Source organism: Macrobrachium rosenbergii, chromosome 50 (assembly GCF_040412425.1).
Source record: "Macrobrachium rosenbergii isolate ZJJX-2024 chromosome 50, ASM4041242v1, whole genome shotgun sequence".
NCBI lineage: Eukaryota > Metazoa > Arthropoda > Malacostraca > Decapoda > Palaemonidae > Macrobrachium > Macrobrachium rosenbergii.
The window spans coordinates 27,533,815-27,546,627 of record NC_089790.1 but is presented as its reverse complement, the minus strand read 5'-3'; the positions used below and the strand labels follow the sequence as shown (position 1 = coordinate 27,546,627).

At 36.8% G+C, this 12,813-nt stretch overlaps 1 protein-coding gene across 1 annotated transcript in view; it reads left to right on the top strand.

Moving 5' to 3' along the window:
- Window positions 1-10,901, top strand: part of LOC136832888 (uncharacterized) — a 50,162-nt gene extending 39,261 nt beyond the window's left edge. Inside the window, exons 3-5 of the mRNA XM_067094546.1 lie at window positions 7,152-7,245; window positions 7,644-7,823; window positions 8,748-10,901. Coding sequence (XP_066950647.1) covers window positions 7,152-7,245; window positions 7,644-7,823; window positions 8,748-8,970 — 497 coding nt within the window. The 3' untranslated portion in view covers window positions 8,971-10,901. The remainder of the gene's footprint in view (window positions 1-7,151; window positions 7,246-7,643; window positions 7,824-8,747) is intronic.
- The last annotated feature ends 1,912 nt before the right edge of the window (window positions 10,902-12,813 follow it).

The window sequence follows — 12,813 nt, the reverse complement described above, 5'->3', positions numbered from 1 at the left end:
AGAAGTAAGAGGAAGTAAGAGGAAATACAGACGAAGAGATCCCACTTATTAAAAATAAAGAAAAAATAAATTAAAAAACAGACAAACGTGTATTAAAATGCCAGGAGAATAGTATTAAGGCAGTAATGCGCTGCATCTTCGCTTGAACTTCTAAAATTCCAGTGGCATGACACCCTCAATATACAAAGAAGTCGTGCTTTCGAAGGACAACGCACACATCCCCAAACACGCAACAAAGTTCCAATGTTAAAGCTTCCTACAATGAAAGGCGCGGAAGAGAGCTGAGAGGTAAATCCAACAAAGACGGAATAAGAGACCTTCCATGGGAATCAACAGATTGGTAAGCACAAGTCGGGGCGGTGTGAATAGCAACTTCTAAGTCATCATAACTCCTTTTTCTCTGTTGTTGTTTTTGTTGTTGTTGTTGTTACTTCTCTCGCATTTTTATTTCTCAGACTTTTCAAGAGGTCGTCGGGTTCACCATCTGGTGGAAGTTGAGATAGTTTTCTTTTGTGGGGAGTATAAGTACTAGTTACGTTATTTCGTGAATATTCAGGTGGTTAGTTCTCTGTCATTTTTTAATTCATAATTCATATTTTCGTTTTAGCTGCCTGAGGTAATTTGCATGCAAGAATATGAAAGAATCATAGTATTTATAAGTCACAATACCTGCACAGAAAGGTCTTAGTTTCTGATAATACTGGGGACTAAGAACTACTCTCTCTGCTTTATTCTCAATCTATTGTGTATGAATTTTCCTGATACTTAATAGTTATAGTTTAACGTCGGCCATTAAAGGATAGATCTTTAAAAAATCAAACTGGGTACGATCTCTTAATATCAAGATGACCTAACACTGCAAAGCTGCCCAGTTTTAGCTCGACTTATGAAAGAAAAAATAATGAAGGAGAAAGTGTCAAAAATGGTCTTTTCGCCAAAGGCAATGAGCAGACCACCTCTTAAGAATAACAGAATACAGGACTCGGGGAAAAAAGCATCAGTTCCCATCTTATAGAATTAATGACTTCTCAACCTATTAAACCGTTAAACTTATAATTTCTTCTTAGTTTCAGAGAAAATGGAAAGGCTAATGCGTAGACTATAGTATGTATAATAGGCAAAAGTCTTCAATGAGCAACGGATTAAAGCTATGGCAGCAAGAGAGCAGGAATTTATGCCGGGGTTGGAAAGAAGTACGTACTGGACGTAGCATGAGAATATTTAACAATAAACAAAAGACAAGGTTTTTTTTTTACTCAATTTTTCTTTAAGCCCGGCACGTATAAGAGTCTATCCCCATGCAGGACGCTTAGTCACTTCTGCCGGATCAAATGGTTCTTGATGTCGTTCTTCTTAACCAACAACCAGCACACTATGACCTTTGTTGTGTATGCTAAAGTAAGGCTTACGGAAACCAGTTGTTGACGTGGGTTATCCAGGACCTCTAAGGAAAGAACCACAATTTCAGTGGCAAGATAAATGAAGAAAGCTAAAGAGTACGGCCACTGCGGCTTCTGCCAGGACAGAAAGGAATCCGCTTACTCCCACGGGAACCCTAACGTTTAACCAACTGTCGTCCACAGGGGATTTGTGGTTGTTGCATTCATTATCAGTCTATGAATTTGTCTGGCCCTGCTAAGCCAACGAAGCAGGCTTATTTGGGTGGCCTCCTTGCCATATCTGCAGGACCATTCCATCAATAATGAACACCAGACGCTTGCCCGCAGCTTATTTCCTGACAGGGTTCATTCATCAGACAAAAATTCTTAAGGGTGCAGGTTTTAGGAAATATTTAAATAAGACAAATACAAAATCAGAGGGATAGATACCGAGTTTTGAATATTTTACAGGTACTAGATTATAGTTTAAATTGGCAAGAAAAGGGTTCCTTTACGATCCATATCCTTCATTTTGTCAAAGGGGCCCATTTTATAATCCTTGCTTAGAGCCCTTGTTAGTCTGGAAATTACTTTACGTATATATGGAGGGCCCAGAAAAGCTGGATCAAATTCGTCTTACACAAAATTAATTTTTCAAGCTAGTGTAGGATTTAAGGATACTGTTTTCTCAACTCGCAGAAAACAACTCCATTGAATAGTTAATTGACTGATGGCAGACACCAATTACATTAGGCTCTAGAACCTTTACATTACGATTCCTGGAAATTAATTTTGGAGTTTCGTTTTATGTTTGCCAGAGGTATTGTAGTTTTTTCTTATGATTTAGCAAAAGGTCTCTCAACGGTCTTAGAACCATCTTTACTGACAGACACAACAGGTGAGCAATCCTTCACAAGGGTAGGCTTCTTCAACTCACAACTCTCTCCAGTGCGACAGAGAGGCTATATGGGCCTGAGAAGACTAGTTTACGCTCTGTCATGGATTCTCATTTTCCATTTGAATTCACTCAGGGGATCAAAGGAGGAGCTAATAATCCGATGGAGCTACTGGCAGCAAGACTGAGGAGGTCATTGTTGGGAATGAACTCGCGCAAGGTCCATCATCAGTTGGGGAATTTGGAGGTTCTTTCTGGTTAGATGCACGAAATGAATGTAGAATTTGTGTTAACCTACCTAGGAATTGGGTAAAACACTTCTAAACACGATTACTCAGTGGCCATCCTCATGACCCAGTTTCCACTTGCAGAGAATGCAATACTACATCACCTACAAAAAATGTTTTGAGTGAATGACCAGATTTCAACTGAGAGCGAAAGCCAACGACACAAACCGGACATGATTCTCTTTTTAAGAAATGATGCCAAAAACTTTTAGTTACTTCGATCTGCTCTGATTTCAGTAATATCTGAGCTCAACATCCGCCGATCTGCAGTCTCCAATTATTTCACTGTGAGAACGTTTTTGGAGTAATGGATGTCCAGATCATATGCTCTACGCAAGAATCAAGACTTCATATATGAAGTAAAATCAACCATCATTCTGGAAATTGCGGTGCTTCTGTAGTCATGTTATCAGTAATGTAATATACGAATTCAAAATCTTGAGGAAGGTAAGCTCAACCTGATGACTGATCATTAGGCATCCGTATTGAATTATTCGTGTATTATGGATTGTTTTATGTGTTTAGGCTACTTTTGATTTAATAGCGAAATATTCTAATCCTCAGAATAACAAGATATGAAGAAATTTGGTAGGCGAAATTAACGACGTGTTATTCCTGGCATTTCGGTCAACCACTTCGAAAAATGTTCGAAAATATTAGCTCATAAGAGAGGGGAAAATGTGAATCACTTCTCCCGTTTGTGCAAAACAGATATCACCTAGTTTACCTAGAACAGCGAAAGTCCCTGTTATACGGTCAAGTACAAAGAAACCTAAGATTCGCCAAGATCATACGTCTACCAACAAATTCCGTTGAAGAGTTTATAATTGTCTTTTCTCCTGGGGACTGAATATCTGTGTGACAGGGAGTCACGAACAAACAGAATTTTTTGCCCTAGTTTTTTGTGGAATTCGGTGGTATAATTTTAATCCGTGCGTAATAATTAATTATTTGTCACCAAAACAACTCAATTACTTGATTAACTGCCGTGGAGAATAATGACTCGCAGTACTGCGTTTATTGTACGCTCTTCACTAATTAAGGAGAACATTCGGGGCGTTGTCCATTTATATTCATTCTGTGCGTAATCTTACTTTATTTTCAGAGGAATAAAATTTAAAAGAGGTTCTTGTATAGCACGAATGCGCACGCATGGCTTCAGAAAATCGTCTCTCTCTTGGTCATAATTCACGTCTGGTACCTCCAGGGAAACTAATCTCTGAGAATTAATAAACCGCAAGTAAAAAACTTTTCCGGGATATATTGAACTGCACTGACTTTGGGAGTAGTGCTGCCACCGCCATTGTGACACCCAAGTTTAGATTGCATTCATGCCAAATATAACAGCCAGAGAACCTCCATTACCAGGAACTTGATATTTTTTAGAGACATTGGGTAAACTCCCTTAATAGCCAGAAGTCTGCTCATCAGGAAATTTCAGCCGTCACCGCCTAGGCATCATATCGGAATCCGAGCTCTTATCGGTGCAAAAGAGAATAACTGGCATTTCAGTGGGGATGCTCACCACTTCGTAGGTTTAAAACTTGATTTCAGAAACAATACCTACATCAGGTCAGAAGCGAAACGCCAAACCTTTTACCTTAAACCTCTTGTAGAAGGCATTACCTGTGTACGTTGAACTTTGTGTTTCGTGATACCGGAGACGAGGCGCAAAACGTTTCAGGTTTTGGAATATTCATTTTTTCTTGTTATCAGTCATCAGAATTGTTACGATGAAAATGGATGAGCGTCACTTGGTTTCTTTTTTTTTTTATTGAGGTTTTTAAAGTGTTTTAGAGGTTTAAAACGTTTTATACTTACTACATTTTCAACTATGGTATCTAAAGAGGCGGTCTTGAGTACAGGTCATGAGATCAGATTAGAGGTGTATTTAATGCACGAGCACCTGAAAATTATATTTTTAGAGAAAGCGTTATTCGGCATCAACACGTAAATCTTCTCCAAAGGAACTACCTGCCAACCATCAAGGACTTAACTTAACAAGTTAAGAGAGCAAATCTTGCTTTTCTCGAGGCATCAGTGAGGCAAGTAGAAAAAAATCAGAGCAGTACCTGACACGAAATTGAAAATGAAGAGAAGCAAAAATGATGAAGTCAGAGATTTTTTTTAATTCAATTAAAACTAAACACAACTTCCAATTTTGCCTTAGACATCCATTACCCACGGTTGAAATTTGTTCTCAGTTCCTCTCTTATGTATGTATGTATCAAAACCTCTTTCCTAAAAGTACCATACATAAAAACTTGAAGCTTTATTGAGCAAACGATTATGCGTCATTCTATATAATCCAAAATACAAGCCCTTCATGTGATGTTAAGCGCTGTGGACAAATTGGACCCCTGAGGCCACCTCACTCACGGTGACAAATTTCATCCCTCTGCATTTCCCGGTGAGAGAGAGAGAGAGAGAGAGAGAGAGAGAGAGAGAGAGAGAGAGAGAGAGAGAGAGAGAGAGACTATATGGAATAGAGAAAGAGATTATATATATATATATATATATATATATATATATATATATATATATATATATATATATAGAGAGAGAGAGAGAGAGAGAGAGAGAGAGAGAGAGAGAGAGAGAGAGAGAGATTATAAAGAACAGGCAAGTGAAAATAAAAAGTCTTCAGTGTAGAAACTTCCCTAAAGAGAAGCCATTGTTTTCTTACTCACTTACTCAGTGACCTGGAAAGCAGTATGCGAGGTTTTATTTCAGTTTGTTTCCGAATACTAATCTGTACATGAATAATATCTTGCAAACATAACAGCTGTATTATGTAAATGAGCAAATTTAATCTTTTTTTTAAATATCTTATTAATATTTTACACTTGCTGCGTGTTGTTTTGGTATCTAACAGAAAGTGCAAATGGAATTCTTCCATAAAACCAGTTAAAGATGAATTCAACACAAATTTTCACTAAGTCTTGTTTGTAAGATATTATTCATGTACAGATTAGTATTCGGAATTAAAACTGAAATAAAACCTCGCATACTGCTTTTCAGGTCACTGTAAAGATTCGTAGGTGACTAAGAAAAACAATGTCTTCTCTTTAAGGAAGTTTTTACACTGAAAACTCTTAAATTTTACTTGCATGTTCTATGTAATTCTCTTGCAAGTTCTGTGTGTGTGTGTGCTCGCGCGCGTGTGTAATTGTGTATATGTAATGTATAATCTAAGTGTGAGTAGTGTGTGTGTGTGTATTATAAGCATGGAGATAAATATGTACCTACAAAACGGAAAAAGAATAAACACTGTGCCCTTTTTCCGGAAGAGTGAAAGCAAATTCTAAGACTGCAGATAACTTTCCTCTTTCGAGACCATGAAGCTAACTTAGCTGAAATGACAACGCAGCGAATTATATGCTACAATACAACGAACGAATAGAGAAATTTCCTCTTCTTTTATCAATATACAAGTGATAAAAAATTCCCCTTATTTCATTAAAAAAATTCCTCTTACTTTATTAATATCCAATGATAAGGGCAAAAGCATGAAAAAGCATGACATATAAAATGTTAATTTTTCCTTCCTTTAGCACAGTGGTTCTTAAACTTTTTTCCCTTGGGCCCCCCTCTGCATTATGTATAGACCCCACGCCCCCCCCCTCCCCCCTGAAATTTTTGTCAACTATAATCTATAAACAATATGTTGTCTATTTGTATGCTATTATACTTATCATAACAATAAAAGACAATTCATAAACAAGATTTGAAATTAAAATTTACTTATATTTTGAATTTTTGCCATGTTTTGAGATAATGATTAGAAAATATATGGAAGCAGTGATAACATTTTTGGCAATTTTGTAACATCACAAATTAAAAAAATAATTCGCACCATCTGGCAACTCTGCTTGTGCCCCCCCTTGGAAGCTTCTGGCGCCCCCCTAGTGGGGCGCGCCCCCCAGTTTAAGAGTCACTGCTTTAGCATTCCTTAAAACTGTTAGGAAACTGACATAGGGTAATCACCTGTAACTACCCGTGTCATCCACAATACCTGTCATAAAATTTATTGAAGACATACAACAGCTGATTATTGTTCGTACAGTAAGAATAGTTATTAGCAATTACAGTAGGTAAGAAGAGATAAGACTTGATAGTATAACGTTCTTGTTGTGGTAGCTCATTTGGTTTCGCTAGGACTTAACAATGTGGAAACTCGTTTATGCCTTGATAAAAATGTGGAAGCCCGTTCACGGACTGATAGACTTCACTTGCAAAACCAGACCTTTCTGTCCCTGTAAGCTAGAGACGAGGGTCTGAGGGAGCCCCTAAGTCTACTCTTATTGAGTTGTTATCAGCAGCCGTTGCCTGGTTCTCCCTTGTCCCACACTGGGTTGATAGGGTGTTTGGCCACTAATCATGTGTGTAATCGGTCTCTGGGACATCGTGCGGCAGTACAATGGCCTGTCTCATCCCTTTGTCGCCCTTGAGCAACCTTTAAGCCTTCATTGTTGTTTTAACATCTTAAGATTCAGATAAAACCACAAGAGTCATGAAAAAACGAAAAGATTTAAATCTATACACTGATACTTCAACTGAATTACATTTTCACTCTTTGGTTTCTTTCAGCCGAGGGGGCTCTTCTCTTCGGAGGAATAGGAGCCGGAACTGCCATCACCCTGTTGACAATTGCCCATGCAGTGCTGAATGGCGGCCGTAGGAGGTTGGTATATATCATCATTGACGTTTAATGTATGTGCATGGTCAATGCAACTGTTTGCCTTAGAATCCCTCACTGAGAACCTCTGTTCCTGATCCTTTCCAGGTCTCTTTTCTCTTCTTTCTAGTTTTATGGAGCTTCTATTTGTTTTTGCCTTTCACAGCCTTTACCTACAAATAAAAGGTGCACAATATTAAAGAACCTTCACTTTTTATCATTTTGTTTCCTTTCCATTGACATAGTATATCAAAGGGCATGTATATCTCTGTAAAGGAGTATCATGATACAGGCTACCTTTTCAGCGCGTTATCCAGCCAGCCACATCATAAGAAAATATCTCAGGCACTAGCTTTAGTGATCGACATTTACCGATAACGAACATATTTCTAATTCTTTCGCAGGAAGCGCGATCTCAGGTCTATAGTGGCTGACAACCAGGACGACCCACAACTGGCCAACGAATTCGAAAGGATTTACGCCTCCGACAACAACTGGTGTGGTCTGAGGCTGACGTGTGAGCTGGCGGCGAAGGCTGGAGCCCCTCTGGACGATGAGGAGAGAATGATGCTGTCCTATTTCAAGTGAGGGGAAAGTTGTTGAAGGGAATACACACAAGTTCTTAGCTTTGTGCCGCTGATAACAATCGAAGTCAATTCAGGAATGTTTATGAGTTTTTAAAAGTACTGAATACCAGCTAGTATTTTTAGTATATTGTCATTTCAAAGCTTTGAAGGCCACCCAAACTCAGGAACTAGTCGTTTACTTAAATGAGACTTGAAAGCTAAGTGTATTCGGGGTTAATGATTACTTTTCCCATCGATTTTTTTATCTTGACTAATAATTCAATGTCAGAGGTATATTCAAAAGGTTAAAATTTTATCTTTATTTGGTTTTTGCGATTCATGTAGATATGTGCTCTTGGGATGTTGAATATTTCCCATGAATATTCTTGACCTTAACATATTGTCTGAGTTCTCGAGTCAATTTAAAGGCCAAATTTCTTGTTCTTTGATTTGAATGACACGTGGTTGGTGTTTTTCAAAGTCCAGGTCAATTTGGACATGAAAATTTTTGTGTTTCATCAATATATCAGACTATCATAGTTAGAAGTCTCTGGTCTTCAAAATTATTGTTGGGACGTATTATGAAATTGAAATGACACCTTTAAGAGTGGGAATATTTCACCACCTCTAGTTCGCCTTAAACCCTTGTTCATTATCTCTTCCAAAACCATCTTATTCTTCCAGTTACCACTGTTGCCTTTAATATGGTTTCAATGAAAATTTCTTTTACAATTCATGAATGCAAAGGTTAATGGTGAACCATATGTTGCAATGATAATGTTACAGTGCAATTGAATTATGTAACGTCATTACGGAATGCCAAACTCTATTCATTAGAACAGATACATTCAAAATATGGTTATAATAATAATAATAATAATTATTATTATTATTATTATTATTATTATTATTATTATTATTATTATTATTCTTTCCCACCAGGGGCGTGGTGTCAGCAGAAGACCTTCAGGAGATGTCAACACCCCAGCTCTACTATTCTTACGCCTCGTTCTTGGGCTTCTCCCACGGCTCTGTTGACAAGTGCAAGGAGATCTATTCCAGGTGCCCTTATTCGGCGAAGAAGATGATGAGGGTGTACCGGACGGCTCATTCGAGATCCATCCAAAAGAGGCAACAGCTACTGCAACCGAGCTATACCCTCTGAGGCTCTTGCCGGATGATTATGGATTCAAGTGTTTACAACCAAGTTCGCCACATCAAGTACTGCAAGACTTTTTGTTCTGAGTCTAATTGGTTGATAGATGGAAGTAGTCCCATAATAATCATAGTAATAGTATCGCTGACAATGATGATAGTAAATTCAAAAGATTGTACGGTATCCGTCGTCACTTTTCTTACTTCTGTTACTTCTCTCGAATGAACACCATATTCCACCATATTCTTTGGAAGTTTGAATTCCAAGTCAATGGTCCCTGTGGGCTTGTTCCATATAAACAGGGTTCGTCTTTTGGATAATAATAATAATAATAATAATAATAATAATAATAATAATAATAATAATAATAATAATAATAATAATAATTGACCAATTAGGGAGAGCTAAACAGAAAACTTTTGACAATAGTGTACACTTATACAGGTAACTGAGTGCGAATTGCAGTCATCGGAATACATAATCACCCAGGTATATATTGCATCCCGTAGGCGGGGTTGGGTGAGGGCGATCTAGTTGTTAACTATCGACGGGTGGGGAAAAAAGGGAAAGAAAGTGTACTGAAAATGGAAAATTGTTTTACCAGCTATTGTCATGGTAATTTACGTTTGGCTGTTTCCCTGACATAAAGTAATATAATAGTGAATCGTCGTCTCACACGGCGTTATACGGAATCATATCCACTTCGAAAGAAAACTGGTTCTTTCGGATGTTGCAAAGACATTTACAGTTTATCTTCAAAAGATATGTCATCAATATGAAGATTTCTGTCAGTCAGCTTCGTAGTCGTTACACTGACACATTTCCTGAGGCTCTCGTTTATATATAGATTTGGATAAAAGCAGACGTTTCTAAGTCTATACATGAGAAAGAAACCTGTCTTTCAATGCAAAGAGATTTGCTGCGTCCAAGAACCTAAACGAAACCACCAAACAACTAAGAGGTTGTTCGCCAAAGCTAATAAAGAAATGAATTTAAAACTGCTTGTGGTGGGCATTTGAAATTGACATATAGTATCTATTTACATTATATCTTTAACAATTTCATCAATGAAGAGAAAGCATCCCTGAAGAGATCCAGAAATAACGGATGAATTTAAACTTACGAGAAAAAGAGTCGTCAGATAATACAATTAAGAACATTTCGACTTGTTTTCCTTTCTAAACGATAGACATCCATGTTACATCCTGGAAGCCTAAACAGATCCCATTCACAAACGTCTAATTACAATCATTTTCAGAGATTTAATTTAAGGAAAAACAGATTCCAAGCATGATTCAACTTGTTATTTATATCCGCACTACAAAATACAGAAAGGAAGTTAAGTGCTTAGCAATTTTAAAGACTTCGGGAAGGCTAAAATCTTTGTGAGCAAATGCGAAGAATTTTGAACGTTAAAGTTATACATGACTGAGAATCTCTTTACTGTAACTGGCTGTGAAAATGCCGTGCGTGCATACAGGCAATGGTATAAGTATGCTGTAGTGGTTCTCTAAAGGTTGCTGTAATGCTGGAATAACATCTAGCAAGGCATCACCTCCACTATATTTAATCGGATGGCATGATATTGAAAACAAAGAGCTGTATCTATTTGTCTTAATACTGTCTTAATACTGCCTATGGAAAACTTCTACGCATATCTATGTTCATTAACCAAATCTGTTTTAATTCATAGCTTAATATATATAAATAGTGTTATATCATGTCATTCATCTCAGCTTTATTTGTAAGTTTGTCGATGTTAGATAACCTCGAAGCTTTGTTAATATCGGAGACGCAAAATTACCTAAAGAGCGCAACCACTTCTTTACGTAATTTATAACACTATCGTCGTTTAAACATATAGCCAAGTATTTCTGTCTTGCAGGCAAGACTTATATTACAGGTTTATTAATTGTTGTTATTTATTGTTTTGTAATAAATCTGTTAAATGAAGGACGCTGTTTCACTTAACATACAAGAGCCTTAATTGGTTACGTCCGTGTTTGACAAGTAACAAAAAAAAAAGCTAAAGATTCAACGCTTTCTAACATTCTCAGCCTCTACCACCAATTCAGAAAATGAAGTTTTGACTGGTTTAACAAGTAACGACATAAGAGAATTCTATATTATTTCTTTGCACTACATTACTCAGCTACCTGACAACAGGCTGTGAATAACAATATTTGATTTTTCATGTCTGTCGGCATTAGAAGAGAGCATAAAACAATGATGCGAACTTTGATTTATTTCTGAAACTGAAAACAAAATTGATATCTAGATGTGACTAACATTTCCTTTCGGGATTCTAGACTATGGAGCAATACAAAGCAAAAAGTAGCAATCGACCTGCCGAGCTTTCAACACGTGTGGTGAATACGGCTTTCAACGAGGAGACACGCTGCCTGCGACCAAAGCAACACTATATATTTCTTTGTTTAAGACGCCACACGGTAATATTTACGAAGAATGCCACAAAGTGTTTCCACCGGTTCAGCCAAAACTAAGAAAGCTGTCGACACGATGTCTGAAACAATCGCCGCTGCTGGGTGATCAGGGTAAAATTATATATACATATACATATAATATATATTATACATATATATATTATATATATATATATATTAATATATATATATTTTATATATATATTTTAATATATATATATATATATATATATATATATATATATATATATATATATATATATATATATATATATATATATATATATATGTGTGTGTGTGATGAACTGCAGTCTGTTCTACAGTATGTGATGAACGGCAGTCGGTTCTACATGTTCTAAAAAAAATAGAATGGTCTTGAACGACTGGCAGGATCAGAGACAAATTACGGAGGAGGGTGCAAAACAAAACCACAAAAGTTACCTTAATCCTAATTTATTATGTATAGTGATTTACAATATATGTGTGTGTCCAGATTTACCATAAATAACCAATTAAATAAATGTTAACATTCATTAAATACATGTTAAAACAGCAGCAGTCAAAATCAATGAACAAGTCTTAAAGACCACACAAATGACTTGAACAATCAGTCAAAATACTAATGCAAAAAAGCATCTCAAAATACAGTTACCAGCGCCATACACTGCTCGACACCATTAATAATAATATAATAAAAAAATCGTCTCAAAAAAACATATATCAATTACCACACTAATAGTGCAATAAAAAAATACAATAATGTAAACAGACAGTAAAAACAATCATACAGGCAGCATAAATCAACGAACAGGCATCGCCAAAAAATGAACAGGCAGCATAAACAATCATAAACAATAAAGCAGCAACATAAATAAAAGTATACAAATTACTCAAGGTGGCGCAGAAAAACACAATAATCTCCGTAGAGATAACAGAACTGTGCCAGCTGTTAAAAAGGATGAATTTAATCAGACAAACTCTGTGAAGACATCGAAACAACAGCCATCAACTGTGAACTGCAACTCAGCCACCAACACAGATGAATGACGGGAGAATCGTCGAGACATGTCTGTTGTCGAACTGGAACTAATCTGCTCCACAGATGACTATGGTTTAGCCATCCAACCATCTTTCATCTGCTCAGTCCACCAGGTAACAAATACCTGCTGCTCAAATAAAGTCTCCATGATGCTGTAGCTGCTGAGAACCTGACTCGCTGCCAAGCTAAACCCGACTGACTGTCTAAAACTGTCAAACAAGGCGAAAGATGTCAACTCACCACACCTTAAATAAACACAGGAGTACAGGTAAAAAAAGGGAACAATTGAAATAAGATTGATCCACTGAAGCCACTGCAAAATCTAATATATATAATATTACACTGATAACACATCTAGTGCATAAAAAA